The sequence below is a fragment of the Mangifera indica genome, chromosome 12 (assembly GCF_011075055.1).
Source record: "Mangifera indica cultivar Alphonso chromosome 12, CATAS_Mindica_2.1, whole genome shotgun sequence".
NCBI lineage: Eukaryota > Viridiplantae > Streptophyta > Magnoliopsida > Sapindales > Anacardiaceae > Mangifera > Mangifera indica.
Genome location: NC_058148.1, coordinates 12,159,551 through 12,186,954, shown reverse-complemented (window position 1 = coordinate 12,186,954; position 27,404 = coordinate 12,159,551). Strand labels below are relative to the sequence as shown.

General features: G+C 32.2%; 3 protein-coding genes across 3 annotated transcripts; 1 reads left to right on the top strand and 2 right to left on the bottom strand.

The window, feature by feature from the left end:
* The first annotated feature begins 304 nt into the window (after positions 1-304).
* On the top strand, positions 305-6,432 carry LOC123193107. Its single transcript, XM_044605897.1, has 8 exons — positions 305-587; positions 945-2,165; positions 2,580-2,701; positions 4,026-4,625; positions 4,733-5,045; positions 5,546-5,711; positions 5,864-5,966; positions 6,062-6,432. Exons 2-8 carry the CDS (start codon positions 1,008-1,010, stop codon positions 6,177-6,179), a joined length of 2,580 nt encoding a protein of 859 aa, XP_044461832.1. The 5' UTR covers positions 305-587; positions 945-1,007; the 3' UTR covers positions 6,180-6,432.
* Positions 6,433-7,799: 1,367 nt separating this feature from the next.
* On the bottom strand, positions 7,800-15,326 carry LOC123192697 (myosin-11-like). Its single transcript, XM_044605342.1, is given in 10 exon segments — positions 7,800-8,136; positions 8,220-8,366; positions 8,524-10,258; positions 10,260-10,459; positions 10,494-12,416; positions 13,245-13,410; positions 13,491-13,528; positions 13,741-13,863; positions 13,943-14,140; positions 15,164-15,326. Coding segments are annotated over 10 exon segments (4,923 nt in total). The 5' UTR covers positions 15,245-15,326; the 3' UTR covers positions 7,800-7,824.
* Positions 15,327-22,321: 6,995 nt separating this feature from the next.
* Positions 22,322-22,917, bottom strand: LOC123192070 (cyclin-dependent protein kinase inhibitor SMR1). Its single transcript, XM_044604536.1, has 2 exons — positions 22,614-22,917; positions 22,322-22,329 (listed from the first exon to the last, which is right to left on the bottom strand). Exons 1-2 carry the CDS (start codon positions 22,915-22,917, stop codon positions 22,322-22,324), a joined length of 312 nt encoding a protein of 103 aa, XP_044460471.1.
* Positions 22,918-27,404: the final 4,487 nt, after the last annotated feature.

Genomic DNA, 27,404 nt, shown 5'->3' with positions numbered 1-27,404 from the left:
AACATAATTTCCCCTGATTCCGGTTCAATTTTTACACAATACTATAATGGCATCGCAGAGGTATTTCTGTTATTATTATTATAATTACAGGACTTTTTTATTTAATTATAAATGAGGGGGATTATTGTTAAACCAAAATAATTGGAAAAAAACAAAACGAACGCAATCAACCCCAAGTTGCATACGTGTCAATCCTAGGTTGATCGGCGCTTCTCTCTCTTTCACAGCCCCTTAGATCCGCGGTCTTTTCTTTCGCAATAACAAAAAGAAAAAAGAAAATATAAAATTAAAAACAGATGGAAGCATGAGAAATTAGAAAAATTAAAATGTCGCTCTTTCTCTCTCTCCTTCTCTCCCTGAATAATTTATATATTCTTCCGTAATCCTCTTCTTGGATCTCTTTCTTCCTCTCTGTTTGGTTTGTTGAGCCAAACGTTTTCGCTTTCGCTTTCGTTTTCTTTGTTTTGTTTTTGTTTTCAATCCACATTTTCTGTGTTTTCAAAACGCTAGGGTTTTCATTTTCTTTCCTTTTCTCGTCCACTCTGACGGGAAACAAACACATCATAACACAGAAACAGCTCCAACCGGTAAGTCTCCATTTCACATTTTTTTCATCACTAACATCAAAATTCAATCCAATTTTTCGCTAATTCTCTTTTGAATTATCTTAATTCGATCGATTTTATTGTAACCTTTACGTATTCTTAATTATTTATGGTTTCGTTATGGAATTTATTATCACGTGTTTGTGATTGTTTAGTAATTTATGAATAAGAATATAATCGGGGCTTAGTTAATGTTGTAAAATTAGGGTTTGGTTTCTGTGAAGGTGTATGTATTTATGATTTTGACAGAGTTTGTTGAGTGATGTGTTTGTAGATGTGATCTTATTATATGTTCTAAGGCTTTGAGGATTGAAATGTATGTTGTTGGGATTGATAAAGGGATTGTTTAGGTGGAGGATTTTGAGTGCTGTGTATGAGAGGTAAAGAGAGTAGGTAAACAAAATGACTGATTTTCAGCAATTGCAACAAAAGCCTGAATCCACGGATGATATTTGTGTGGAATTTGAACGTGGTTTGGAGGAATTGATGTGTGGGCACTTGGATGATCGTATGTCATTTGCATCATGTAGTTCTACGCGTAACAATGATGATGAGGATGATGAGGGGGATCAGTTAGTTAGGAGAAGGAGAAGATCTGACCTTGAGGGTGATGACTTTGCAGAGTCATCAGCTGCTAGAAGGCGGCATTCACGAATTTTGAGCAGGTGGGCTGCAAGGCAGGCACAGGAGATGATAACTACAATTGAGCGGAGGAATCATGAGTCTGAGTTGATGGCTCTTGCAGGTTTGCACACAGTTTCAATGCTTGACTCATCATTTTTGAGGGAGTCTCAATCTCCTTCGAGGCGGCAGGGGAATGTTGAAAGGCCTAGTACTCAGGCTTCGGGGATTTTGCAAATGTGGAGGGAATTGGAAGATGAACATTTGTTGAATAGGGCACGCGAGAGGGTGAGAGAAAGGTTGAGGCAGCAGAGGACTGTTGAGTCTAACACAAATGTATTGAGTTCAAATATGTCGGAGGGTCAAGGGAGTGAAAATCAGGGGAGTGTGGTGGATGCAAGTGAAAGTGAGAATGAGTATGGGACTTGGTTGCATGATCAGATGGAGTCACAGAATGAACGTGGAGATAATAATGGGTCTAGTAGGGAGCAATCTCCTGATCTTGGCGAAGTTGAGAGGGAGAGGGTAAGGCAGATTGTCCGTGGATGGATGGAGAGTGGCTTTAGTGAGCATTCATCTAATGCTTCCCAAAGGAATGGCAGGCCAAGAGCTGAATGGCTTGGTGAAACTGAACGTGAAAGGGTTAGAATTGTTAGGGAGTGGGTTCAAATGACTAGTCAGCAGCGCGGAGCTCGTGGGGGACGGAGGGAAGATCAGGCACGCACAACTGGTGCTCCCACTGAACAAGTTCAAGAAGGATTAGTTGCTGATCAGGATGAAGGGCAACCAGAGCATATTCGCAGGGACATGCTGCGACTGCGAGGAAGGCAAGCTCTACTTGATTTACTTATGAGGATTGAAAGGGAAAGGCAAAGGGAACTGCAGGGTTTGTTAGAACATCGAGCTGTTTCTGATTTTGCTCATCGCAGCCGCATTCAGGTTAGTAGGTTATCATGAAATAATTTGCCCATTTTGTGAGTATTCTTTGTGTTATCATTTATAAGCTTAAATGCTAGTACCTTTGTATTTTTTCTACCACTTCAAGTTTGGAAATTGACACATTTCTTGAATTTTGAGTTTAAACCTGATTTTTTGATATGTCATGTAGATTTTATGTATATGGTGCAAAATATTGCTGTTTACTAAACTACATATATTGTAATGTGCATGCTATTGATAGAGTGTACCATGGAACTGTTAGTACTGGTGTGTAAATCATTTTCTTGTTTTGCCCCTTGAAGGCTTTATCATATATCATCAGGATATTTTCATATGCAAAAAAGCATGTTATGAGGATATTCTGCTTTTCTGTATGACTGTCTTAGACAGCTAATACTTATAACCTTTTTCCAGTCATTACTGAGAGGTAGATTCTTGCGTAACAATGAAAGACCTGTTGAAGAGGAGAGGCCACCCTCAATGGCTGCCGGTGAACTAGTTCAATTAAGACTAAGACACACTGTATCTGGTTTAAGGTATGCACATCTTAAAAGCAAGCCATGGGAATGCTTTAAATTGTTTTCAAGCTTTTTGACATTTTGTTATCTGGAATGACATACTATGTGCTTTTTCTGTCTCCAAAGTAGGTGCATTTTCTTTTAAGGTGGTTCTGGTGAGAGATTTTTTTTTGTTTTTCTTTAATTATATTGATAATTCAAGCTAGGTATCATATGGATTGAGAACATTGTATATTAGAAGAGCATGGTATCAGATTTTCTCTATTTGACCAGTGTAATCTATGAATTATGGGTGTGGCTAGAAAATCTTGAGTATCGCAAAATATTCCATGATACTAGGATCAGTACGTGGAAGGATTGTTCACATTTGAAGGTTGGAATGTGATAGGAACCCAGTTCAAATATTATTAATATAGAAATAAATATAGTTGGCAACAAGAGATGCCAACTCCTCCCAAAGGCAAATAGAATTGTCTTTCACCTCCCAATCAGCCAAAGGCTGCCCAAATAACCCAAATAACAATAATCCCCTCCCTTTTTACAATACACACTCTCCTTTATATAACTCATTAAATATTATTCTAATAATATCTTTATCAAAGATTATCCTAATATTCTAATCTAATATTATCTTAATCAATTAATAATATTATTATTATCCTAATATAATATTATCTTAATTTATTATTATTATTATTATTTATTATAATTGAATCCTAACATTACCCGCTTCTAAAAAACCACCTTGTCCTCAAGGTGGGGATCATTTTGATGATTTTTTTTTTTTTTTTGGTTACATTTCTTCCCACCCAATTTGAAAAAATTCCTCCCATTTTGCTTCAGCTGTTGTTGGTGGTCGGGAACTTTAAATCCATGTTGTCCGCTGCCACTGCCAAAAGCACCACACTAGTATCATTTGTCCTAAGAACTGACGCATAAAAAAGTGGTATCAAAGTTGTGGGTTTCTATTAAAGTGGTAGTGTGCAAACTGTTTTTGCTAGTTTTCTCTAACTTAACTGCTTAGATAGGTATGCTATTCGTGGAAGAATGATTATAAACTTCACTGAGCTTACCTATTCATTTCTTGATATATATGGTTGGATTGCATCAATGTATATATAGATACTGCCAATAAACCAATAGAGGTCTTATGATTTTGCATTTTTTATTGTGGTTTATATTCTGAACCATGAGTGTGTTGAAGCTATTGTTTTATGCCGCCAGTTAAGTTCATATATTGAATGGCTGTGATATGTATTTTTATTATCAATAACATTAACGTCATTTCTAATACTATGTATTGATTTATACACTAATATGTTAAATTCCTTTTCTCATGTAGGGAAGGTTTTCGCTCCAGATTAGAAAATATTGTACGTGGTCAAGCAAGCAACAATTCTGACATCACATCGAACAGTAATAGCAATGAATCTAGTAGCGAACGGACTCAAACAAATCTTTCACAGGATGCTCAGCATGAAACCAATGAGCAGTTACAATCAAGGAATCAGGAGACTGACATTCATTGGTTGCCTGATCAAACTGGCAATTTGGAAAGCAACACTAGTGTTGGGAATACCAATTGGCCAGAAACTTCTAATCAGGAAGATGATAGAGGAAACTGGCAACACTCAGGCTACAGTCAGTTTGATGAATCAAGAAACAGTAATGAAGCAGAGATGGATACAAACTGGCAACAAAGTCCAGTTAATGTTTGGCCCCAGGAAACTCCTAGAAATGCGGATAGAGAAGAAGATCATCCACAAATGGCCCAGGGGGTTTGGCATGAGGATGGGGCTAGAGAAGCTGCTAGAAGTTGGTCAGAAGGTCCTTCTGATCCCCCAAGAACTCGACGAGCTGCTCCTGTTAGAAGATTGAGCAGATTTCATCCTCCTGAAGATGATAATGTGTACAGCATGGAGCTGAGAGAACTTCTAAGCAGGTTGGTTTGTATTTGTAATAGCCCTACTGATTCTTTGTTGTATATGTTAAGCCACTGCTAACTCTCTTTTGAGATTTATATAACAAAAGTTCTTTTTTTATTTTTAGGAGAAGTGTTTCCAATCTTCTTCGTAGTGGTTTCCGTGAAAGTTTAGACCAATTAATACAATCCTATGTGGAAAGGCAAGGTCGTACGCCTATTGACTGGGATTTGCACAGAAACTTGCCAACGCCAACTCCCACTTCACCAGAGCAGAATCAAGAGCAGCCGAGGGATGACCAGAATGAGGATCAGCCTGATGCCATGGATAGACCTTCATTGGTGCTACCATCTCCACCAGTTCCCCCACCCCAGCCACTGTGGCACCAGGAATTACAACACACTACTTGGTCTCGTCACAGCATGCACCGATCAGAAATTGTGAGTTTGTTTCTTGTACAAATCTAGAAACTTTTGAATACTGTTATTATCAAGTAGATAGTATCTTCTTCTCTCCATTTCATAGGTTCATGTCAGGCATGATTTATTCTTTCTTATATTTTTTGTGTTACATGGAAGAAAATATTAGGACTCTCTATCAAACCAAATGGCTTCATTTTGTTTTATGACTCATTTGATGCTACAAAAGTTTCTCTATAACTTGTGTCATTGAAGAAAATTGGAGCCATAATATCAGACAAATATGGCTTTTTATGAGCTTTTTCTGAGGACCACCACTTGGAGTAATTACAGTTTGCTAGGCAGAAGGCAGTTAGTCTCTTTTTGAATGTTAATGGCGCATGTTGAGCTCATGATGTAAATGAATGGGAAGTGGGCTGAGACATTCTAATTTGTTTTGATGTCCAAATCATGTGTCTCGTATATTTTTTTGCATTCTTCCCTTTGATCTGAATTGGGGAAGTCGGAACTGATTTGGTCAGGAGTGGGAGATGTTTAATGATTTGAGAGCAGACATGGCAAGACTTCAGCAAGGTATGAGCCACATGCAGAGGATGTTGGAAGCCTGCATGGATATGCAGCTGGAGTTGCAGAGATCTGTCAGACAGGAAGTGTCTGCTGCTCTTAATCGATCAGTTGGTGAAAAAGGTTTGTCTGTTTTTCTTATTGTATTCATCATTGTTCATCTGTCTTCCAGAACAATTTTCTAGATTGAAGATTCCTTACACTTGCATTTACGTTATATTGAGCTATATGGCTGTTTTGACTTTTGTGAAATTTTTAACCCTCTACTTTTTCAGGAATGGTTGCAGAGACATCAGAAGATGGATCTAAATGGGGTCATGTGAGAAAAGGGACTTGCTGTGTTTGTTGTGATAGCCATATTGATTCTCTATTGTACAGGTAATCTTCCATTTGTTTTCCTCTGATGCTCTCTCTGTAAGATGAATACAAAAATTGGGATTCTGTGTTTAATAATAATGAGAAACTAAATGCAGATGTGGGCATATGTGCACTTGCTCAAAATGTGCAAACGAGTTGGTTCGAGGTGGAGGGAAGTGCCCATTGTGTAGAGCACCAATTGTCGAGGTAATTCGAGCATACTCAATACTGTAAAGATAGGTGAAAGAAACTAAAGCAAAAAAAGAGGTGGAACAATAAAAACCAAATAGGTGAGTGGTAAGGAAAGGTAAGAGAGAGAGAGAGAGAGCCCATGTCAGTTGATGTACATGAATGAGAAGTTGTCAGGGAGGCTCGCTTGTTTGTAGAGTGTGTTCATTGTTAAGTTGTTGCCTCTGTTTCTCTGATTATATGTGGAACATTATGCACTTGTATAATTGGATTAACAAATGGCATCGCCAATTCTTCATTCATGTCGTAAATAATAAAGGTAAATAGATTCTTTACATTCTTTGGCATCCCTCCCACTGGATATAAAATGGTAAAAAACTTGTCAGAAAAGTAGGTCGTTTCAATCGGAATATTGATGAAGTTTTAAGTTTTATTCACTTATTGTTAAGCCTATTAGAGCATTTCCAAATTAGGCCAAAGATGACGTTAATTTTTATGTGTTGCTCCTATTTTATCAATCATTGACTTTTTCCAATGGAAATGTTGATACTGAATAGGAATATAGGTTACCGATAGCACTAACATGTTATCAATTTCTTTAGGTTAAGATAAGCTTAAATGGGTAATTTACGAAAATGCAAAAACTGATAAAATTAATTAATGAATATAATAAAATCAACCAATGAAACCTAATATAAGTTAACCCAATTATAATGAGCGATACCATTAAAGTGACTTAATCACCACTATTTTTAATTAATGAAGCTTGGCTCCACCATTATCACCAACTGATTTTAGTGGACGCCATTATCCCGTTTCTCAATCTCATATATTGCTAAATACACTACTTTCAGGATCTTGTTTGTTGCTATTTTCAAACCACAGAAAAAAAGAGATCATTCAAAAAAATAAGTGGGATTTTCGTGTATAGGTTCGTTCGTTGTTTCTCCAGAAAAGAAGGAATTGTTTGTGAAGGTGATTTTTTTTTTTTAAAAAAAGCAAACTCTAGAAAATATCTCAAAGTTTTGAAACTTTCAGATCTAACCCTAAATTTAAAAAAAAAAAAAAACCAACGATAACACTAACACCGCCACCTTCATCTCCCCCGCATTCAGTGTTGACAGCCAAAGAAATCAAGCCACCAAGTTCTCCTTGCCCAAAAACCAAGTCTTTGTTGGAATGCCCGTGGTAGCAGTGTGGAGTCAAACAAGGGCGGTAATCGTCATCTTGTGGAGAGAAAGGAAAAATAAAGAAAAATATTAAAAAAAAAAAAAAACTATAGTTCTCATATAACAAAAATGTGATAACCTGTATTCTATTGATTTTGAAGTAAAATAAATATGTCACTTAATTACATATTATAATAGATAAATTAGTGTAGAGAGGAAGAATAAATGAAAAAAAATTACAGTTATAATTGTGATATAACAAACAAATCTTACTTTAAGAAAAAAAGAAAAAATTAGAGTTGTTATATAATAAATAAATTTTATTTAAAAAAGAAAAACAATTATAATTGTTATATAACAAACAAATCTTATTTTAATATGATGTAATAATATGTATTTGATTGATTTTAAAATAAAATAAAAAATAAATAATCATATCATCTAATTACATATTATTATTTTAAATTATTATATAAATAAGTTAATAAAATTTGACTGTATATATTATTTTATTCTAAATTTTAGTATTTCCGAGGCACAGATTTATTGTAGTAAGTGTCCCCCGAGTAACATGCCTCCGCTCGACAATTTGCTTGGGGATAAAAAATCGCCCTGGAAGTTTTATTTGATTCATGAAACCATTTTCTTCCACCATTGCCAGCTTTGAGTTTCGTCTCAAGCTGCTCTCGTTCAGCTTCGACTTGAGCATATTTAACGCTCATTTCAAAGTGGCGTTAGCGAAGATCTTTCAGCTCTGCCTCCAGTGATGCTGCCTTTGGATCGTATCCGTCTTCACTGGATAGAAATCTAGACGCAAGCTTTTAGCATTGCTTCTCTCTTGCACAGGAAACTAAGAAATGGACATTGGATTTAGGAAGAACCAGCACTTCAAATTTTAAATTCTGAAGCACATCACTTGTACCAACCTTTTAAGCTGTTGTTTATACATCTCATTTGCCTCCAAAGCCTCAGCTAGTTCATTCTCAAGATATTGAATCTTTGACAATGGATCAATCTCTGCAATTTCGGAACTTCCATTGACAAAATTTTGGCGGTTATCACCCTGAAACACAAGGAAGAGAAGGTGAAAATATTGGAAGATGAAATGCAGCGACATGATTGGCTTGTCTAATAGAACTGAATGAATTTATATATTCGAGTTTTAAATTAACTTCAATGAAATCAGGTAAATAAGAAACAGGAAAATTGTTGATACAAACCTTCAAGTTGTCATGCATAGAAGTAGTGGTTGCAGTGGAATCAAGATGAGAAAGATTTGCTACAGACTCAAGATTATCCCGTTTTATTTCTTTAGTCTGCTTCAACTCCTGTGCAAGAGATTGAGCCCTTTTCATGCATTCTTCCTTCTCCTTCTCAAGATTTTTTATCTTTCTCTGAAATTGTTTGTTTTCTCTCCTTATGTGCGCAAGCTCATTTTCGAGCAGTGCTTCCTGGGAACCTACTGCTTCTCTTGCTGTTAAATCCCCCTCCAGCCGAAGAACCTTTTCCTCGAGGGCAACTTTTTTACGTTTGTAGTCTTCTAGCTCAGAAATTGCCTTCTGACTACTAGAAATTTTCTCCATACATAGGCTTCTCTCAGCCTGAAGTTCTTCATAATCTGCTGACAATATCTGGATAGAAGCTTCCAGTCTTTCTTTTTCAAATTTGGCCTCATTGAGTGTTTTCTTAAGCCTCGTAACTTCATCCTGCAGCTGTGCAGATTTCTCCAATTGAACCTTAAGGGTTGAAACTTCTTCTGCTTCCTGTAACCTCTCATATTTAGAAGCTTTGAGTTTTAACTCAAGCCCTCTAATGATGCTTCTGTGTTTCTCTTCCTTGGATTTAAAATCCCCCAACAAATCCAATAGCTTTTCATGGTCAGCTGTCAGAACTTCCTGGTTTTGCTTTGCAGCAGCAAACTCAGCCATATGCTGCTGCACCTTTGCCTGATATTCCATCTGCAGGGTATCAAGGTTGCTCTCTGATAATTTTAGTTTCTCTTTGACTTCTTGAAGAGCCGCTTCAAGTAGAGCTTTATCTGCTTGTAGATGGGACGCTTCAAGTACAGCTTCAGAAGCTGCTCTATCCTTCTCATCTTGAGTGGCGGATATCTATTCGGAAAGGAGTGCCACCTCCCTTTGAAGATTCTGAACTTCAACCATCTTTTCTAAGTACATCTGATTCAACAGACTCTCTTCAGTAACAACTTTATCTTTGTGTTTTTTGTTTTCACAAAGCAGCGCACCTAGTTCTAGATGGATGGCTTTCTCCTTCGAAGCAATTTCTTCCAGCATTGAAGAATATTTTTCTTCAAGTGCTTCAAGTTTCTTGGACATATCAGAAAATTTTTTTTCTGATTCTCCCAGTTCAGCTTCCAAGACTGCGCAGTGTTCATGCAATTTCATTTTCTGCTTTCTTAGCTCTGCATTTGATTTCTGCAGTAAACTACATTCTTCATCGAGACTTTCAGCTGCAGCTTGTAGCTTCAGATTTGCTACCTTCAGATATTCACACTCTTCTTGAACTCCAATCCACCTTTTTTGCAAGTCCTGTAACTTCTGTTTCGTTTCTACTTTTTGAGCTTCCATTTCGGCTTCCAATGTTCTTACCTCATCCCGAAGATCCTGAGCGAGAGAGATTGAATTCTCTAATATCAAGCGAGTTGACTCTCTTTCATTAGTCAAATCTCTTAGCTGTCCTTCTAAGCCACATAGCCGTTCAGACAACTGTATATTCTCCTCTTCTACTTCGTGCAAGTGAGCTTCCAGGTCATGTTTGCTGCCCTCTAGCTCAGAAGACTTGCTTTCAAGAATCTTGTTGGCTGAAACCTGACAATCCATGTTGCTATTCAGCATCATCATTTCATTACACAAATCATCCAACTGTTTTGAGGTGGTAGTTCCTTCTCTAAGCATTATCTCCATACTTTCCTTCAACTGGGCTTTTTCCTTTTGTTTCCAGTTCTCTAAGGTAATGTCTTAGAAAATTGATCTCTTCTTCTTTCAGCAAATACTCAGCTTTGAGCTCATCTATCTGAGACAACAGTCCCATAGCAGGATCTATAGTTTCAGATTTATATTCCACATCCTGAATCTCTTCTTTCCAAGTGTAAGTGCTTTGAATATTTTCACATGTATGAGGACCCTGCAAATTATTCTGCATTTCTTCTGAGTTTTCCCCTGTTGCTCACTTCTTTGTTAGATTGAAGTTCATTCTCATCAACAGTAATTTTTGCTTCAAAAAACATTTTCAGCTGGATAAAATCATTCAAGATTGCCTCAACTTGCTCTTTTTGAGTATGTAAATCTGTACTCGTTGAAATTTCTGAGTTGTCAGAGACGTAACCACACCCAGTACTTGCATGAGGAATAAGACTAGATCTTTGTTTCTTTAGCTGGTCTAAAGAGAGTTGAACCTGTTCATATAACTCACAGAGCAATTTTGAAATCTCATTGGAAGCATCTGATTCAGAAATCTTACACTTCAGACAGACAACTGCTGGATGATCTTGAATCTCAGTTTCCTTTTTTTGGTAAAGCTGTAGCTGTTGTTGCAGAGCAGCAATTTCAAACTCTTGCTTTTCTGCTCTGGAGCGACAATTATTGAGTTCACCATCAAGAAAACAAACTTTTTCCTTGAGAGCTTGCAACTGGTGCTCAAGGTCATCTTCATGATTGCATATTTTAGATTTCAGTTTGCTTCCTTCAGATTCACATGTAAAGCCAAAATTGTTCCCTGCACACACATTTGCTAAAGATGTAGAAGAGGCATCTGATGTTACAAGATCCTTTTTTGATTCTTTGAGCTTGAACAGAAGTTCCAGCTTCTCCTCTGTGAGTTCAGCGCAATCCCTCTCAGGTTCCTCAATCTTCCATTCTAGGACATCAACTTTTACAATTAGACTGTGACTATCTTTGTCCAACTCTTGAGCACTTCCAGCCTCGGATAACTTGGCTTCCAAATTGATGACTTTTCCCTCTTTTTCAGTTATTATGGCCCTCCACTTTGCCTCACGGTCCATTTGGGTTTGAGTCTTTGAACCTCGTTTCAGCACTACCTCATGGTTTTTTTCCTCCGGAGAACTTTCCAGAAACTGAATAGTACTCTCCAAATTCTTTTTAACATCCTGTAACTGCTGTAGCTCAAGTTCTAGCTTCCTCTCATCCTCTTGTCCAACCTCAGCATTCAAATCTCTTGGCAGGTGTTTAACAATACTTCCTTCCATATTTGAACCATAGGAGATTTCTCTCATCTTCTTTACTAAACCCTGCTCCGTTGTATTTATTTGCTTATTGTCTTCAAAACCTTGGCCATTCATTCCTACATCCACTTCTGGTTTTGTTTTAGAGAGACTGTCAATTTCCATTTTCTGTTTCTCTACAGTCTCTTCAAGTTCCTGAAGAATGGAAAAAAATTCAATGTTTGATTCTTGCGTCTTTTTTAGCTGCAGTGTCAAAATTGAATTTGATTCTTTTTGAAACTTTATCTCATCTTCCAGTTCCTTCAGAATTTTTTCCATGTCTTCAGCATGAAACCTCAAATTCTCAGTAGCAGTTGCTTGCATCTGTGATTGTTCAACCAAGATCTTCAGCCGCTCAATTTCCTTATTCAAGCTATCACATTTAGCATGTGATTCTGAGAGCTCCGTTTCAAGGCTTGCTTGAAATGCTGATTGCTCCAATGATTCCTTCTGTAGTTGCTCCAAATCAATCATTAGCTTTCGAGCATTTTTTTCCCACATACTAGCTTCAGCACGGAGATCCTCAATTGTAACTTTTGCAGCTTCCAGAAGATCTTTAGATGAACAAGCACTCCGTAAAGGTGATGAGGCAACAGTATGTGGAACTCGATTGAATTCTTCTCTTTGAGTTTTAAGATGGCTTCTGGAATTTAAGGATTTTGAGTTTAAGGATGATTGACCTGACCAAAACAGATCATGAAAAGAATGAGAGCTATAAGGAGAACTACTTTGAGATCCAACTAAATCTCGCCTTACAACCAGAGTTTTCACTACTCCACTTGAGTAACTTCGAGGGGAAAATTTTTCCCTGCCAGAGGAGCCCTCTACAGAGTCAAAGCTATTACAAGAAGCTGAAGTTGAGAAGCTCATGTTCTGCTTTGACATGAAGAAAATCATTAACCACATGAGAGCAAAAGAAATAAGCAGAGGCCATGATAATATTTCTAGTGGCTATCAAAGTACATGAGATATGCATTACATTAGCAAAGAGGTTTTTTCTCCATTTTTTTATTTGAGTATTCCAGTGTTTCAGAAAAGCATATTTTAGGCAAGATAGATAATAACAAAACATGTTTTAATCAGTGTTCTATCAAAAATTATATTGACATGTAAGATTGGAAATATATTATGGAGCACAAAACTACTGTCATTAGGAGACTTTACAGAACACTAAAAATAATATTCACTAGAACTAAGTCAACAAAATCACAGCTTGATCCCACAAAAAGATTCATATGCAACCATAATCATTTCAGTTAACAACCAAAATCATAGAGCCGTCTTACGTGATAAAAGTCCATGCTTCAGAGTTCAGATGGATAGAATGATATGCTACATTCTAACCAGCAACCATGGGTTCGAGTCCATCTATATACAAAAAGGATGATAAAGAAAGACAGGTCTTCGGACCCATGATATGGAAATTGCAATCAGTAATTACTGAGATCACACATTAAAATCTCGATGGTAAAATGCTTCGTATATTAGATGACTCTGCACCAGAATACTAGCTTAATATGAACATTTGTATTAGTACTTAAGTTACAAACTTGAAATGCAGACAATCTCAACGCTAAGAAATTGCACATCAAATCCAATTTCATAGCGTAGGGTGAGAATTTTTGGAATTACGCAGAAGGTGTAATGGTAAACTGACTGGTTAAATATGAAACTAGGGCTTTATGAGAGGAAGGTGCATGCCTGACTACATGGTTCTCCTGGTTGAGATGTACCATCCAAATGGTGTCTAGATGAAGATCCAATGCTCCTGGTGAAACCATCAGAAACATTTGATTTGTTTTCCAACTTGTCATAGTCAACATTCATGTCCTCCAATTTTGAATTTGTGTCTTTCCACCGACCATCCCTTTAAAAGGTGCAGTAACTCTTTCACAACCACTGAACAGAAAGTTTAAAAAGTATGAAGTTTCAAATTTAATTGCAAACCTGAGTTTTGCTCTGGGTGTTAGGCACTGAACTCTAAGCTGTAAATAAGAAGAAATTTTTAGTCAGATAAGAGTTTTCAGTCAATAATTATACATGCCCAAGTGAAAATATTCGCAGTAGACAGATAGCTAATATATCAGAATACATTCAACATAGCAAAAAGAGTGTGTAAACAGGACCACAGTTAAAACTGTACAGAATCTACTGATGTCTAATTCCAAATAAACGCAAAATTGTTAAGATGACTCACTTGTAAGATCGTCCCACTATTACATTTTTTCAATGGTAACGAAATAGGAATAAGACTTTTTGAACTCAGGTATCTTGCTAAATTGACAGAAGCCTCGCCAAGGATGCTGGATCTAGTTGACCCCTACAACAATTGTCATTTCAGGTATTGGTTAATTGACACTAAATCAAATAAAAATAAATAACTAACATGAACATCACACCAGGGAAACAACGAGCTTAATGGCATATTCTTCAGCATCTTTAGATGCATCATCTGGTTGAATCCAAATAGACTCTGAAAAAGCCTCAATCCATTGGCAATTTCCATTTCGTGCTATTGCTTTTCCTGACTTAGCGATGGTTTTGCCTGTCTCTACGGAGATAATAGATACAACAAGCTTGTCCCATCCTTCAGGAACCTGCTATTGCCAAATCGCACAATAAAAAATTGCAAAATAGTCGCTTAACAATTAATAGAGAGAAACATAACTCTGAAACTAAATTAAGTTCCATCCAGTGTACTTTTTCTACTTAAACCACCGTGCTAGTTTCTTACAATGCCAAAATAAGACCTTATAAACCACAGTCAAACATAAAATTACAACTACCACAAGACTGCACTTAACAGGAAAGAAATTCAGCCATAAAAATGGAGACAGTGTTCTTTAAACTTAAATTCTACCAGATTCCAATTCCAAAACTTATAATTCCAACCCATTAGGAATACAATAAGCACAAAATTTGGCAGAACACACACATACAATTTAATTCTTTTAAGTTACACCCTTACCCCCAATTCATTTAATGTGAGCAGATATTCATTTCCTTTTCTAATGAATTAATTCATCAAACAGACAACAAAATTTCAGTCCAACTCAAAATCTTAATTTCCTTAATTAAAGGCATACCAACTTCAATTAAGTTTTTTGTAAAAGAAAAAATGGCCATACAAACTATGTATTGAGTCAGGCTTTGGTCAACGAACCATAAAGTTGGTAATCAGAAAATAAATTTGAATAGCAAAGAAAAAAAAATCTATAAATTGAATCTGTACTCCAAGTGGTTTAACAACTACACACAATTTCTGAAGATGTTTTACAGTTCTAAAATATAGAATAATTACATTCCAAAATCTTGAGCCGTATGTTCAGAATTATAATTATATTCGGAAACAGTTTCCAGGTTGTATAGCACTGTCCAAAAACTTGAATTGAAGACGCGCATGCTACAAAATATAATTGACTTTAACTTTGTGCTCAGATTTCGATAATAATTTTTAAAAATCATAAATTAAATTCCAAAAAACAATAAACTCAACTGCAGTATTCTTAAGCCATTAAACTTCATACAACAAATATGTATATTATTATATAACATACATACATACATACATATATATAGAAAAGGATAAATGCGCAAATTGATGAGGAGTGAAAGTGAACCTGAACAGCCTGAAAGTTGGAGAACTTGAAATAACATTTCTCTCCGACTTTATCTGAATTGTGTTTGCGTGATTTGAACATTGTTATCGTTTTCTGTTTTGTTTTCAGTTTCAGTTGTTTCTTCAGGATTTCACAGAGAGGAATATGATCAAAACAATGGAGAAAAGAGAAAGACTCTGTTTACATAACAATGGAGAGGCGAGAGTGCATTAGCCGTTATTTATTTGTTCCTTGCTGACGTGTTGTTTCCCATTGGATTGGATATAGACAATTTTTTTTTTTTTGGTTTCTTTTTTTTCAGATCAATCCTTGTTAAATAGTTTATTTCATGATTCTTCCCTACTTTCGTCCTTTTCACAATTTTCACTAAAATTTTAACATTGTTAATTTTAACCCAAACAAGTAACCGAGTAATATCAGGAGAAAATTTTACCTTAATGAAAATCATCATATGCAGTTGTTTATAAGTTTTTTGTGCGCAGACCAAATTCAGGTCATGCATTTAGAATTTCAGAGAGTAAGATGATGTGTCTCAATAATGATTATTAATTTGTATAGTCACAATAATATAATACATGTAACTGAAGTTAATTTTATTGTCAAACATGTAATATAATCACTATATATTAAAAAATTATAAAAATAATCTTAGTTTTGTAATAATTCTATTCCTATTATATTATTAGGTTAAAAGAATCTCTTAATTAAATTAAAATAAAAAATAAATTTAAGAGTCTATTGTGACTATTGTATCCCTACTCATATAATTTTAAGAACAATAATTTTTGGTAATGGTATGATGGTTGTGAGAATTGATGAAGCTCATCACCATGGTGTCAATCACTTTACATTGATAAGTTATGGTTGATATAATTGACCATTTACATGATTACTAATGTTATTGGTTGATTATAGATGGATTTAAATTTGAATTTGCAAGATATACATTATCAATGACATGAATTAAGGAAATTGTTAGCGTCAATTTTGTGGTGGTAAATTGAAGGTGTGAATCAAGACAATCTTTACATTGGTAATGGCAGCAGTGATGTAGATGGCGATGAGAAAGGTTAAGGCAATGATTTTGGAAAAAAATTAAAGGGGTTTGGAACGCAATTACCTTTCTATGTATCGATTTAATTTACAGAAGTGGATGATGGGTATACAAATGAAAATTTCAAATTTTAAGGATGGGAAAGTTAGTTCATAAAAGTTTGTGTAGAATGTTAGTCGGCCATACAATTGTACTTTCTTTGTTTTTTTTTTTTTTTTTTTTGTCCCCACTTTTGAAGAGAATATTCAGATGAGAAAATCAATGAATTCAGGATTTCATTGACAGGTGACCCACCTTTCAACCGAAAATAGGGTATCATGATGGTATGGTATTGCAACATTTTTAAAGTTGTTGGCTTTTTGCCGTCGCCCATGGGGTTCGCCCAAAAAACAAGTGCCTCCTCTCAGTTTTGGAAAATTAACATTGTCGCCATTGAATAGCGTTTTTGTTAGTTAAAATCCAACATTCAAGATGTTAATTACATCTCAATAACTAGCCTTGGCAGGCTGGTTGGTTATATGTTAGCTCCCTCCAATTGAGAGATGTGGTCACGTGATGGTATGTTAAATCCCTATAATTGAGAGACATGATTATATTTTTTATATTATATTATCAACACTGAAAAAATTATATTTTAAAAGTTAGATATTAAAATTAAAGAGTTCAAAACCTCGTAAGCGACAATTCAAGTCTTATAATTTATACTTTGGATTCAAACAATCTATATTTATAAATTAATCGTAACTGAATTGTATTTAAGAAGTGTTTAAATATACCCAATACAAAACGATATAAAAAGATATAAAGATGGCTGTAATGATGCAATTAATGGTTGGTATAAATTTGGTATAAATTAAAGAATGATAATTTACAAAGTTCAAATTGGTGGTCAGATTTTTAAAGGATGGTTGCCCATTAATCAATTAATAGGAAAAGCCTTGATTATTGAGGCTTGTGATGACTTCAATTCAACAACCACAAATCCAAGTTCAATTGGATTTAAATGTGTTTTCATTGGAAGACACATTTAAAGATTGCTTTCATTTGTTCAATTGTAACCCTTTTAAACTTCTTGTTAGAATTAATTATTCTTTAATTTAGTGTGACATGTGAATATAATTATATATAAAAATGATAGTTGAGGCCTTGTTCTCTTTGTAGTTAAAAAATAGCACTCAGTCATATCTTTTGTGTTGCAATTGATTGATCTCTTTACTTGGTATACGGTTTTATTGATCACACGCGACACATAAAATATAAGTTCAAGAATTTTTAATACAAGGAAACAAAAATAAATATAGATATTGGACTTAAGAGAAAGAAATTTGAATATTTCTGAAATCAATAAAAATATAAAAAATATGTTGGAGCAAACGAAATATTAGACAGACTGAGAGCCAATATATGAGTTCTTTTCACAACTAGACAAAAAAACAAACTTTCTTTGTATTATCAAAACGTGGCAATGAATCATTGGATATCAAAAGTAGTAGATACATAGAACATCGCATATAATAGTGAGTATGTAAAATTATACACTCGTAGAGAGTTTAACGTGGGGATATTTGATTAGATCTTAATGGTAATTAATAATTAGTGTTAAGTAAGTAATTAATTAGCATTCTTAATTAAGCTCAATTGTCAAAGAAGGGAGAAGATTTGTAATGAGAAGTTTGTTAACTCACTAATGATGATGAACCCAAGAGATGCAATGCCTACAACTTCATTCATCCATTTTACTTCCCAAGACTATACATACGGGACGTGTTTCCTAATTTTAATTTTTATATATTTATTTTAAATATATAAACGATTATATATTTAATATATATCATTAAATAATTGATAATTTTAAATTATAAATAAATTAACACATAATTACATAATAACATATATTAAATATAAATTTATTTATATATTTAAAATAAATACGCATAATATTATTTTATTTATTACTAATATTCTCATTATGATCATTTTAAATGGTTCAAACAATTACATTCATAGACAGACCGGTCAAAATTTTTTTTATAAATTGACCCCATCAAACCAGTTTTTTTTTTCTATTATTTATTTAATAAATAAAAGTATTTTATTAATTAAATATATTTATATTGTCTTTATCAAATAGAAGTGAAGAGTAAAATCCGGCGAGGGCATATTGAATATTTCTTGCCCGTCCTTCTCTATATTAATGCTCCCTAGAAACAATATTTTGAGTTTGAGGTCTCGAACGGACTGCAATTCCATATAACAGCCCAGCCCATTGGATAAGCCTTCATATCATCATATGGATGGGTTTTCGTAATGAAAGAAAATTTGGGATACATTTTTAATATTATCTTAAAATAGAATTTAGATAATATAAAAAATTATTGTTTTGACAAAATATCATGAAAAAAATGTGGTTTCCTTTTTTATTTTATTTCATTTTAGGTTATTATAAACAACTTTTCGCAAAATAATATTTAACAAATTAGCGAATTTCGAAAATACGAAATTTATTTTTGAAAAATAAAATCTCCAAAATGTTAACTTAGTCCTTTTTAAATTTAAATATTTATTAATTAGAAATCATTAAGAGGAAATTAACGAAAGAAAGAATAATTAAGGGCAGTGGTAAATGTAGAGAGCCCCATTTCGATCTCTTCTAGTTCGGTTGACGCAATCTGGAAAATCTGGTTCGCGCGTGATATTGGTATTGTACGATGTCGTGTTGGTATAAGTTGAATTTGCAGGCCGAGGAGGCAGCTTCCAATTTGTAAGTAGTCGATACCGTCAAACTCCAAACTGTAACTTGAATAAGGGCAAAGTATAGATATATGTAAAAATTTTATATATAATTTTGTATATAAATAATGATGTATTATCATATAATTAGATAGTTAAAAATTAAAGATAAAATAATATCTAATTTTATAGTGATATATTATTATTTGTATATAAAATTATATACATAATATTATTGATAAGAACATGACAAATTGTTAGACAAAATTATCATTATAATATTGAAAGTATCTGATTATCACATTATTTTTATAAAAATAATCATAATTATATATATTTTTTCACAAACAATAATATAATATATAATATGATAAGATTAAAAAATTTTCAAATTAAAAATAAAATAATAATCAATATCTATGATAGGCACTAGACTTTTATCCAATCTACCATTTCCCCTTTGGTCCCCTACCTTTGATTTGCAGAAGTTTCCTCTTTATCTCCTCACCTTTGATGATTGATTTAGCAGTATACTGGCATTGATACCGACAGAATGGTGGCATGGGTGGTGAGGGTGGTAACTTGTAATTTTTAATTAAACATAAAAGTATTTTTATTTTAAAAATTATAAGTATGGTAAAATAGTTTTAATGGACTTTTAGGTTTATATGTTATTTTATTTTAATATGAAAACATTTTTATTCTTAAATTTTAATAAATAAAAGTAAAAAATTATATTAATTAATGAAATAATCTTATATTACTTATTATTCGTACTAAAAATGCACCAAAATAGATTAATATGCTATTAAAAATATATACTTCAAATCAAACACGCCATATGGCTGAATATTTGTTATCAAATTCCCAAATAAGACTCTTATAAAGAAATCATACTGTATGGTTCACTACAAAAAACATATGATAAATAGAGAGTTGTTGATGATAAAGACATTGTTTACAGTAAAGAGAGAAAAATAAAAGATATATTAATATTAAAAAATAATAAATAAATAAATGTCTTGTCTAAGAAGACAAAATTGTGGGATTTATGCTAACTTTTTCTCATAAGATTTTCTTTTAATATTCTTTCGGCAAAAAAGTAAACAATACGTAACGTAGACGGTGCTCGAGATAAGATACCCTTCTGTTCAAACGATTAATAAAATTATAAAAAAAAAAAAAGCTTTAAATGAGAATACTCTCTCACGCTTGTTTATTCCCTCACAAAAGTATATTTGCTCTTTATTCAGTCAAAAATTAAGCATGTTTACTGTGTTACATGGAGTAATTTAATTATTTATTAACTGCCCAAGGACTTATTCCCATCAAAGTTTATTGTATTTTAAAATTAATATTTTTTAACTATTAAAAATTCAAACATTCATTTATGAACTATTAAAATTAACAAAATTAGCTAAAATTAACAAAATTAGCTAAAATTATCTATTTTTCTCTAAGTTTAGAAAACTAATAATTTTTCTATAATTAAACTTTAAAATATTATATTTTTCTCTTAGAGTTCTTCATATGGTTTCCAATGCTAAAAAAGGGGAAGGGGAGAGAAGTTGGTCAGTGATAGTGCTGGAAAAGGGAGGGAGAAAAAGAAAGAAACTTAAAAAAAAAAATATAATATTTCAAAGTTTAATTCTAAAAAAAATAGTTAATTTTTTAAATTTATAAGAGAAATAGATAATATTTTATTATTTTTAATATATTACTAATTAAATAATAATTTTATTCTTAGAACTTAATTAATTCTCTTGATTTTATCTATTCATAAATTGGTGTTTGAGTTTTTAATAGTTAACTGATATTAATATAAAAATACAATAAATTTTGGGTGGGAATAAAATTTTATCTGGCCCTCTATTATCATTTATTTCTCTCTTCTGAAAAGATGCTCAATTTCCCGTCCGGTTCTACCAATTCAATAGACTGTTTACATAATTATAAATTGAAATTTATCTTCTTTCATCTCAGGCTATAAAAAAGGGAGAACAATTTTATTAATTAATAAAAAGAGATTAGATTAGAGAGAGATTGGAGATAATTAAAATTGTACGAAGGAAGATTCAAAACAGTTCAAGGAACGGCACAGAAAAATATTCTGAGGCCTAATTCGTCCGATTCAATCTGAATTACAGGCGTGATTATTTATTCAGATTTGGGTTTAATTCACTTTCCAAATTAATTGAACTTGGTACAATTTATGTTTGGTCAGACAGAAAATCGTTATTATTATTATTTTTTTCTATAAGTCGATCCTCTAAATCAAAAGGAATCTCAATTAATATTTTTAAATTAGACAAATACAATGAACATGATCCATTGATCCTTCCATTAATAGTAATATTAATTAAGTCATGATTAATTAATTAATTTCATAATTACTCCATTCTGACCAAACACTAAGAAGCCAACTTCAATTTTCACTTGGCTTTTCCTTGATCGGAGAGCTGAATTTCATGTTACATTTCTAAAAGTATATTCAGAAATTTCTACTTATAAAAATAGCTTTCTTATTTCATATACTTTTTTTATAAATCAATCATATATATATATGAAATGGTATATAAAGAATATGATGCGGTGAATAATTCCTTAGGATTCTTATAAGGGTATCTTCTTGTAAATTTTTCATCAACCCAGTTGACTTTTATTAGTACAGGTAGCTGGCGAGGTGACTTAATTTCACCAAACTAGCTTAATTTCTTATTAATTTATAATTACAGATTCAGGGTTGACAAAATATTATTTCTTGGCTCTTAATGTGAGTAAAAAACCTTGCTGCAGCCTGGTAAACTTTTTCTGAACAAATAAAATATAAATTATATATAAACTATACATGTTCATCTTCTTATACATACAACCAACGAAAGAGACAAAAGCTCACTACATTTAATATTAGAAGCTCATGACATTGCACATTGCCTCCCTTAGGTATTGAGTCACTTTGAAATATTTTTATATCAATCTTAACATGGTCTGATTTAATTTTAAATTAGATCATATTAACTCAATTTAAATTTTATATAAACAAATTTGAGCCTAACATTTTTTTTTTATTATATCGGATAACATATCGTATTAAAAATGGTCAATTCTATTTATAACGTTTCTTAATTTAGAAAATGGGAATTATTCAAGTTTATCAGTGCCAAAGCCGTGTCAATTACTCAACAAATAAAACATGTCAAAGGAAAATAAGACTTATTGATCACCAATCTTAACATACAACTTATTAAAAATGATTAAAGAAATTATCATATCATAATCTTGTTTATTTTCTTTTATATAGTTTATTAAATATTACTCAAATTTCTTGTTCTCAATCTGATTAACCCAGAAAAAATATGACCAGAAAATTAAAATCAAATCTCTGAATAAATCAACAAATTAATAGAAAAAATCATGATACAAATTTCATAGAAATTGGAAAATTAAACCACATGTTTCACGACAATTCAGATCCTCAATGGCTTTTGGATCTTTTAAGACGTGTGATAGAAACAGAAATTAAGGCCCTTTTGAGCATTACAAATATTGATGTGCAATAATTTCATCAAGATGATGAATTGAATTTATAAAGTTTCCTTCATTTACACGAGGTAATGATAATATTATTACTACTTTTGCAGCTTCTCTTCATGGAAGACCTGGTACCTTGAAGATCAAAACTGGCTTTTAAAAACGTTTCAACTTCTTCCCGATTCCTGATCTCGAAGAACTCCAGCTCAACCAGCTTCCTTTTGCATGAAACGTATCTTGTCTTCGGCTTTCGAGGCGCCGGAGGACAGGAAATCGTCGATGGAATCTTGTGTTGTTCAGATGTCGGTGTCCGGCATTCTTCGTCGCAGTTAAAAGCATTATCCTTCTCTTCTGTTGCACTGTAAGAAGAAGAAAACTGCTTAACCGGCGACATCCGAATTCTGGGCAAATCTAAAATTTGTTCTAGATCGGTAGACATCGTTTTTGTTCTCAAGAGAAAGAAGGTAGAAGGAAAAAAATGAGGAGAAAATTGAAGAAGAAGAATGGGGGAGCTGGCGTGAGAAAGGGAAAGAGAGATAAGGGTGGTTGGACTCTTTTATTCTCGAAGGGATTTATAATCGACTTTGGGAAAAGACTTGTTGGACTTAAAAGGCTTAAATGGAGAACATAAATAGCTTTTGTAGAAAAGCTTTTCAATTAAGCTGAGTTGGGAAGTGAGACTTTTGGCTCATGATCTCATGTTTATTAAGCAGTTTCTGATGCGAAAGATTTAGTTCTAACTGCTCACTTATCATTTTTATTAATTTTTTTTTTTCACCGTAATTCATCTCTGAACATGTGAAATAGATAATATGGTAACTTAAGATACCATTATTATTCTATTTCTAGTTTTCAAGAACAAACAAGAAACCAGCATTGTATTCCATGTTGGTCCTTAAATTACAGTACAACAATAAAGAAAGCATTCTCCGTAGGATCCAAGATCCATTACAAGGCAAAATGAAAGAGAAGATGATAGGATCTCAATTATAAGATATATGACTTGGATTCTACATCGAAATATGTGAGCTTATGATCTGGGTTTTACATGACTTTGAGTTCTCTAATTTGAACAGTTAGCTTTTGAAGCGTGATTTTTTCAGTATTCATATATATAATTGAAATCATAGCCATCATCATGTTCTTCAACTGTAATTGTGTGGCATGGTTGGTGACACCAATATTCCCAAAGTTAGTGTATAGCTAGCTCATATGCTTGTACAAGGTATAAGACTTAGATTCTACATCCAAAAGTATGGGTGTGGAGTTTATATGGTTTTGGGTTCTCTTCATAAGATACATAACAAAAGAATGAGTCATGAAAATGAAGATCAATAAACTTAAAACCCAAAACTCAATCAAAATGGTGAACAAAATCTTCGAATTGAACGTGTGATTTGTAATTACGTACATATTATTCATGATTCATGATTATAAACGTAGTTGAAACAATATAATTATGGTAAATAATAATAAAATTGTAAATATAATAATATTACTAGAATTATAACGATTAAGCTCCCTCCTTCGTCATGTACACTTGCACCTCTTCTTCAAACTCATCCGTCTTCTTGCAACAAGCTCGAAATTGGATCGGAAGAACTCATCAATCTCTTCTTGTTTTACCGTCTCAACGAACTCATTATCATCAAACAACTTTCTCTTGCAGGAAATTACACCGCTCTTCTTGGTAGGTTTTCGTGGCGCCGGTGGACAGATTAACATTACAGGAATCTTGTTTTCTTTGCCCGTTGGCGTACGACACTCGAAATTTTCACTACCATCACCTGCAGCTGCAGTTTCCATATTACCCACTTCACCTTCTTGACCTTCTTCAGGATAATCTTGACTGAAATCAATGAACAAGGTTAGTGTTTATGTGAATTATTTTAGAAAAAGAGAAGAGGTTGAAGAAATATAAAAAGGGAATGCGTGCGGGGGAAGATATAGCAGAGATGGATGGATGGATGGACAGATGGATAGTTAAATTGAGTCGTTGGATTCTTTTTTTCTCGTCTGTGTGTAATCTTCAAAGGGAAAATGACATGGAGGTACTGGCATGAAGCTTTCTTTCTTATTTTAACTCTTTTTCACTTTTGTTTGTTTGGGCAATGAATTGAATTCATTTCCTTGGCTTTTAAGTTGAGGGTATTTTTGCTGCAGCTGAAGCTTCAAACATCTCTAGCTCACCTTATTAATGGACTTACTGTCTTTTTATTTTTATTTTTTTTGGGATAACAAGAAACCCATCAGAGCCAGATCGTTACATTAAGCTGAAACCAATTATACCAAGTAAAATAAACTCTGAATCTAATGATCGATTTCATAATCACTAAATGAGTAAATCAAAAGTTTGATCTTGACAACTCATGCTCTTTTATACATAAAACTTCCTTTTTTGTTACTCATAATTTGCTAAAAGATTCTAAAAAAATCTTGAAGCTAATAATACAAGAAAATCATTAATGACTCATAAATTATAATAGAAATTATTTCCTATTAACAATTGTATTCTTGTTATATAAGAAATCCTAAGGGGGAAACTAAATAAATTTTCAAACATAACGTAAAGCAAATAAATTTCTAATTCTGAATTAATTCTCCTAAAATAGAAATCATGTATATGTTCAAAATATTTTTTATTCAAATGCACATTTTTTTTTTTACTAATTATATGTTAAATTGCAATAAGTTTTCTTACTTTTTCTTTCTTTCTTTCTGGGTTTAAAATAATTAATTACTGTAATTTGTTATTAATCATGATAAAAAAAATTATAAATATACTAATTATATGCAATATCCAAAATAAGAAAAAGGCTCGCATAAAGCAATGTATTTCCACTTTATATATAAAAATAATGAGATATAATACACCAACCTAACATATCAACTGTAATTAAGATTGATAATTAAGGAACGTAATTAAGTTTTATTATTCTTCAGCATAATTAACTAATTAATTAATTAGTTAATCATGGTGCTTTCTCCTCCAAGTTTGAGAGTGGAATATTTAACTCTCCTTTTGCTTTTCCGGATTCACATGTGGATCATGAAACTACATATGACAACGCATTGCTCACGTTCTATCCAAGTAAGTTAGAGTTAGTCAAAATTAGTTAACCAAATAGGTTTATTAACTTTTTGAATTTAACTTAATTTTCAGTTTGAAAAAAAAATTACAAATTGAAATTAAATTGATTTAAAGATTAACTGATTTTAAAAATATCAATTAACTTAACTAAATTTTTGATTAACTGGTTTTTAAACCAAATTTTAAAAAATAATCATATTTTATTATTTTTTCTAATTTTTTTAAAAATATTTTTCATATTTTATTCAACTTTTAAAAAATTAGTTCAGTTTAATTGACTATTTTTAAAAATTAGACAAATTAATAATTAAATGAAAAAGTCAATATCTAAACCGATTTTTTAAAAAATTTATTTTTTTATCTGATTTTCAGTTCAAAAATCGATTTAATTAGTTATCCGATAATTTTAAACACCCTTATAAAAAGTGATAAATATTTTTACTCCCCAAAAAAAAAAAAAAACCCCACCAAATAAAATTATCACATTTATGTAGAGCCAAAACCCAGCACGTCGAGGGCATATTTTATAGAAAATAAATTTATATTAAATTGATTAATCAAAGTAATTTTAAAATTTGGTTGCATAGGATGCCACTTGAACAGTGCAATCTAAAATGTAAGCGGATATATATATATATATATATATATATAAATTTTGTGGAAGAAAATGGATTGGGTTTACCAAATACCAACTCCATATATATACTGTTAAATGAATCTTTCCACGTGAAGTGTCTGCACCTGTTTGTTTATTTATTTTCATGGTAGATATAAATCGTACTCCCATCCCGTCCTTATTTTTAAATGAAAGAGATTTATTCTTATCCAAAGTTTGATGTATAAAATTTTAAAAATTTATTATTTTGTTAAAACTTCTTATTAAAAATAACAGTAAAATTGTTATTTATAAAAAAATTAAAAAATTTTAAAATTAATAGAAAAATAAAATAAAATGTTAGTATTTTTTATATTTTCACCAGATCTGAATACTAATTTGATAATATTGTTAAATTTATTTTATAATCAATAGGTAAAATATTTTTACCCCCTTTCTTCAAGGTAAATTGTGATTAATCCATTTAATTTTTGTGAAAATTTTTAATTAATTACATTAACATTGGGATTTGCGTTGTCAGGGAGAGTTGTAAAAATTATCGTTTAATGTGCAATGATTTCATGATAATTAGTGCCAGAATTCTTAATTAATTAAGTTTAATTTGGTAATTGTGAAACCAAACATTCCTTAATTATTGGCCCACCACTTTATTATTTATTCTCTTCTCTCTTTCCACTCTCAATATTTTATACCTAAATTTCTATTTACTCAACAAATAGACTATCATAAACTTTTCATTAAGTAAAGTAACAGGGTTATATCATACGGAGTTATTATAAATATATAAATAAATATATTTATATTTATATATTATTATATAATTAAATATTATTTTATTATTAATTTAAAATTATTTAATTATATAATAATATATATTTAAAAAAATACATAAAATTTTATTGTATGAAATATTAGGGTTTTTTTATTATTAATAAAAAAAAATTTTGTAAGCATGAAATTATTGCTTTCGGTCTTGGAGGTTAGGTTTTACCATGGCATGAGTAAAATTAAGAGAAAAAACAAATAAATGGTTGAATTTTTAAGATCTGAAAAAAAAAGAAAGAGTTTAAAAATAGGAATAATTATAGAGACAGCATGATGAGGAAACTAACCTATATGTATCAAGAATAGGATTATAACATGTGACATGGGGAATCATTTATTGGGACTGTTGTCGTTTTATTGAAAAACGACATCATAATCATAAAGAAAATTAAAA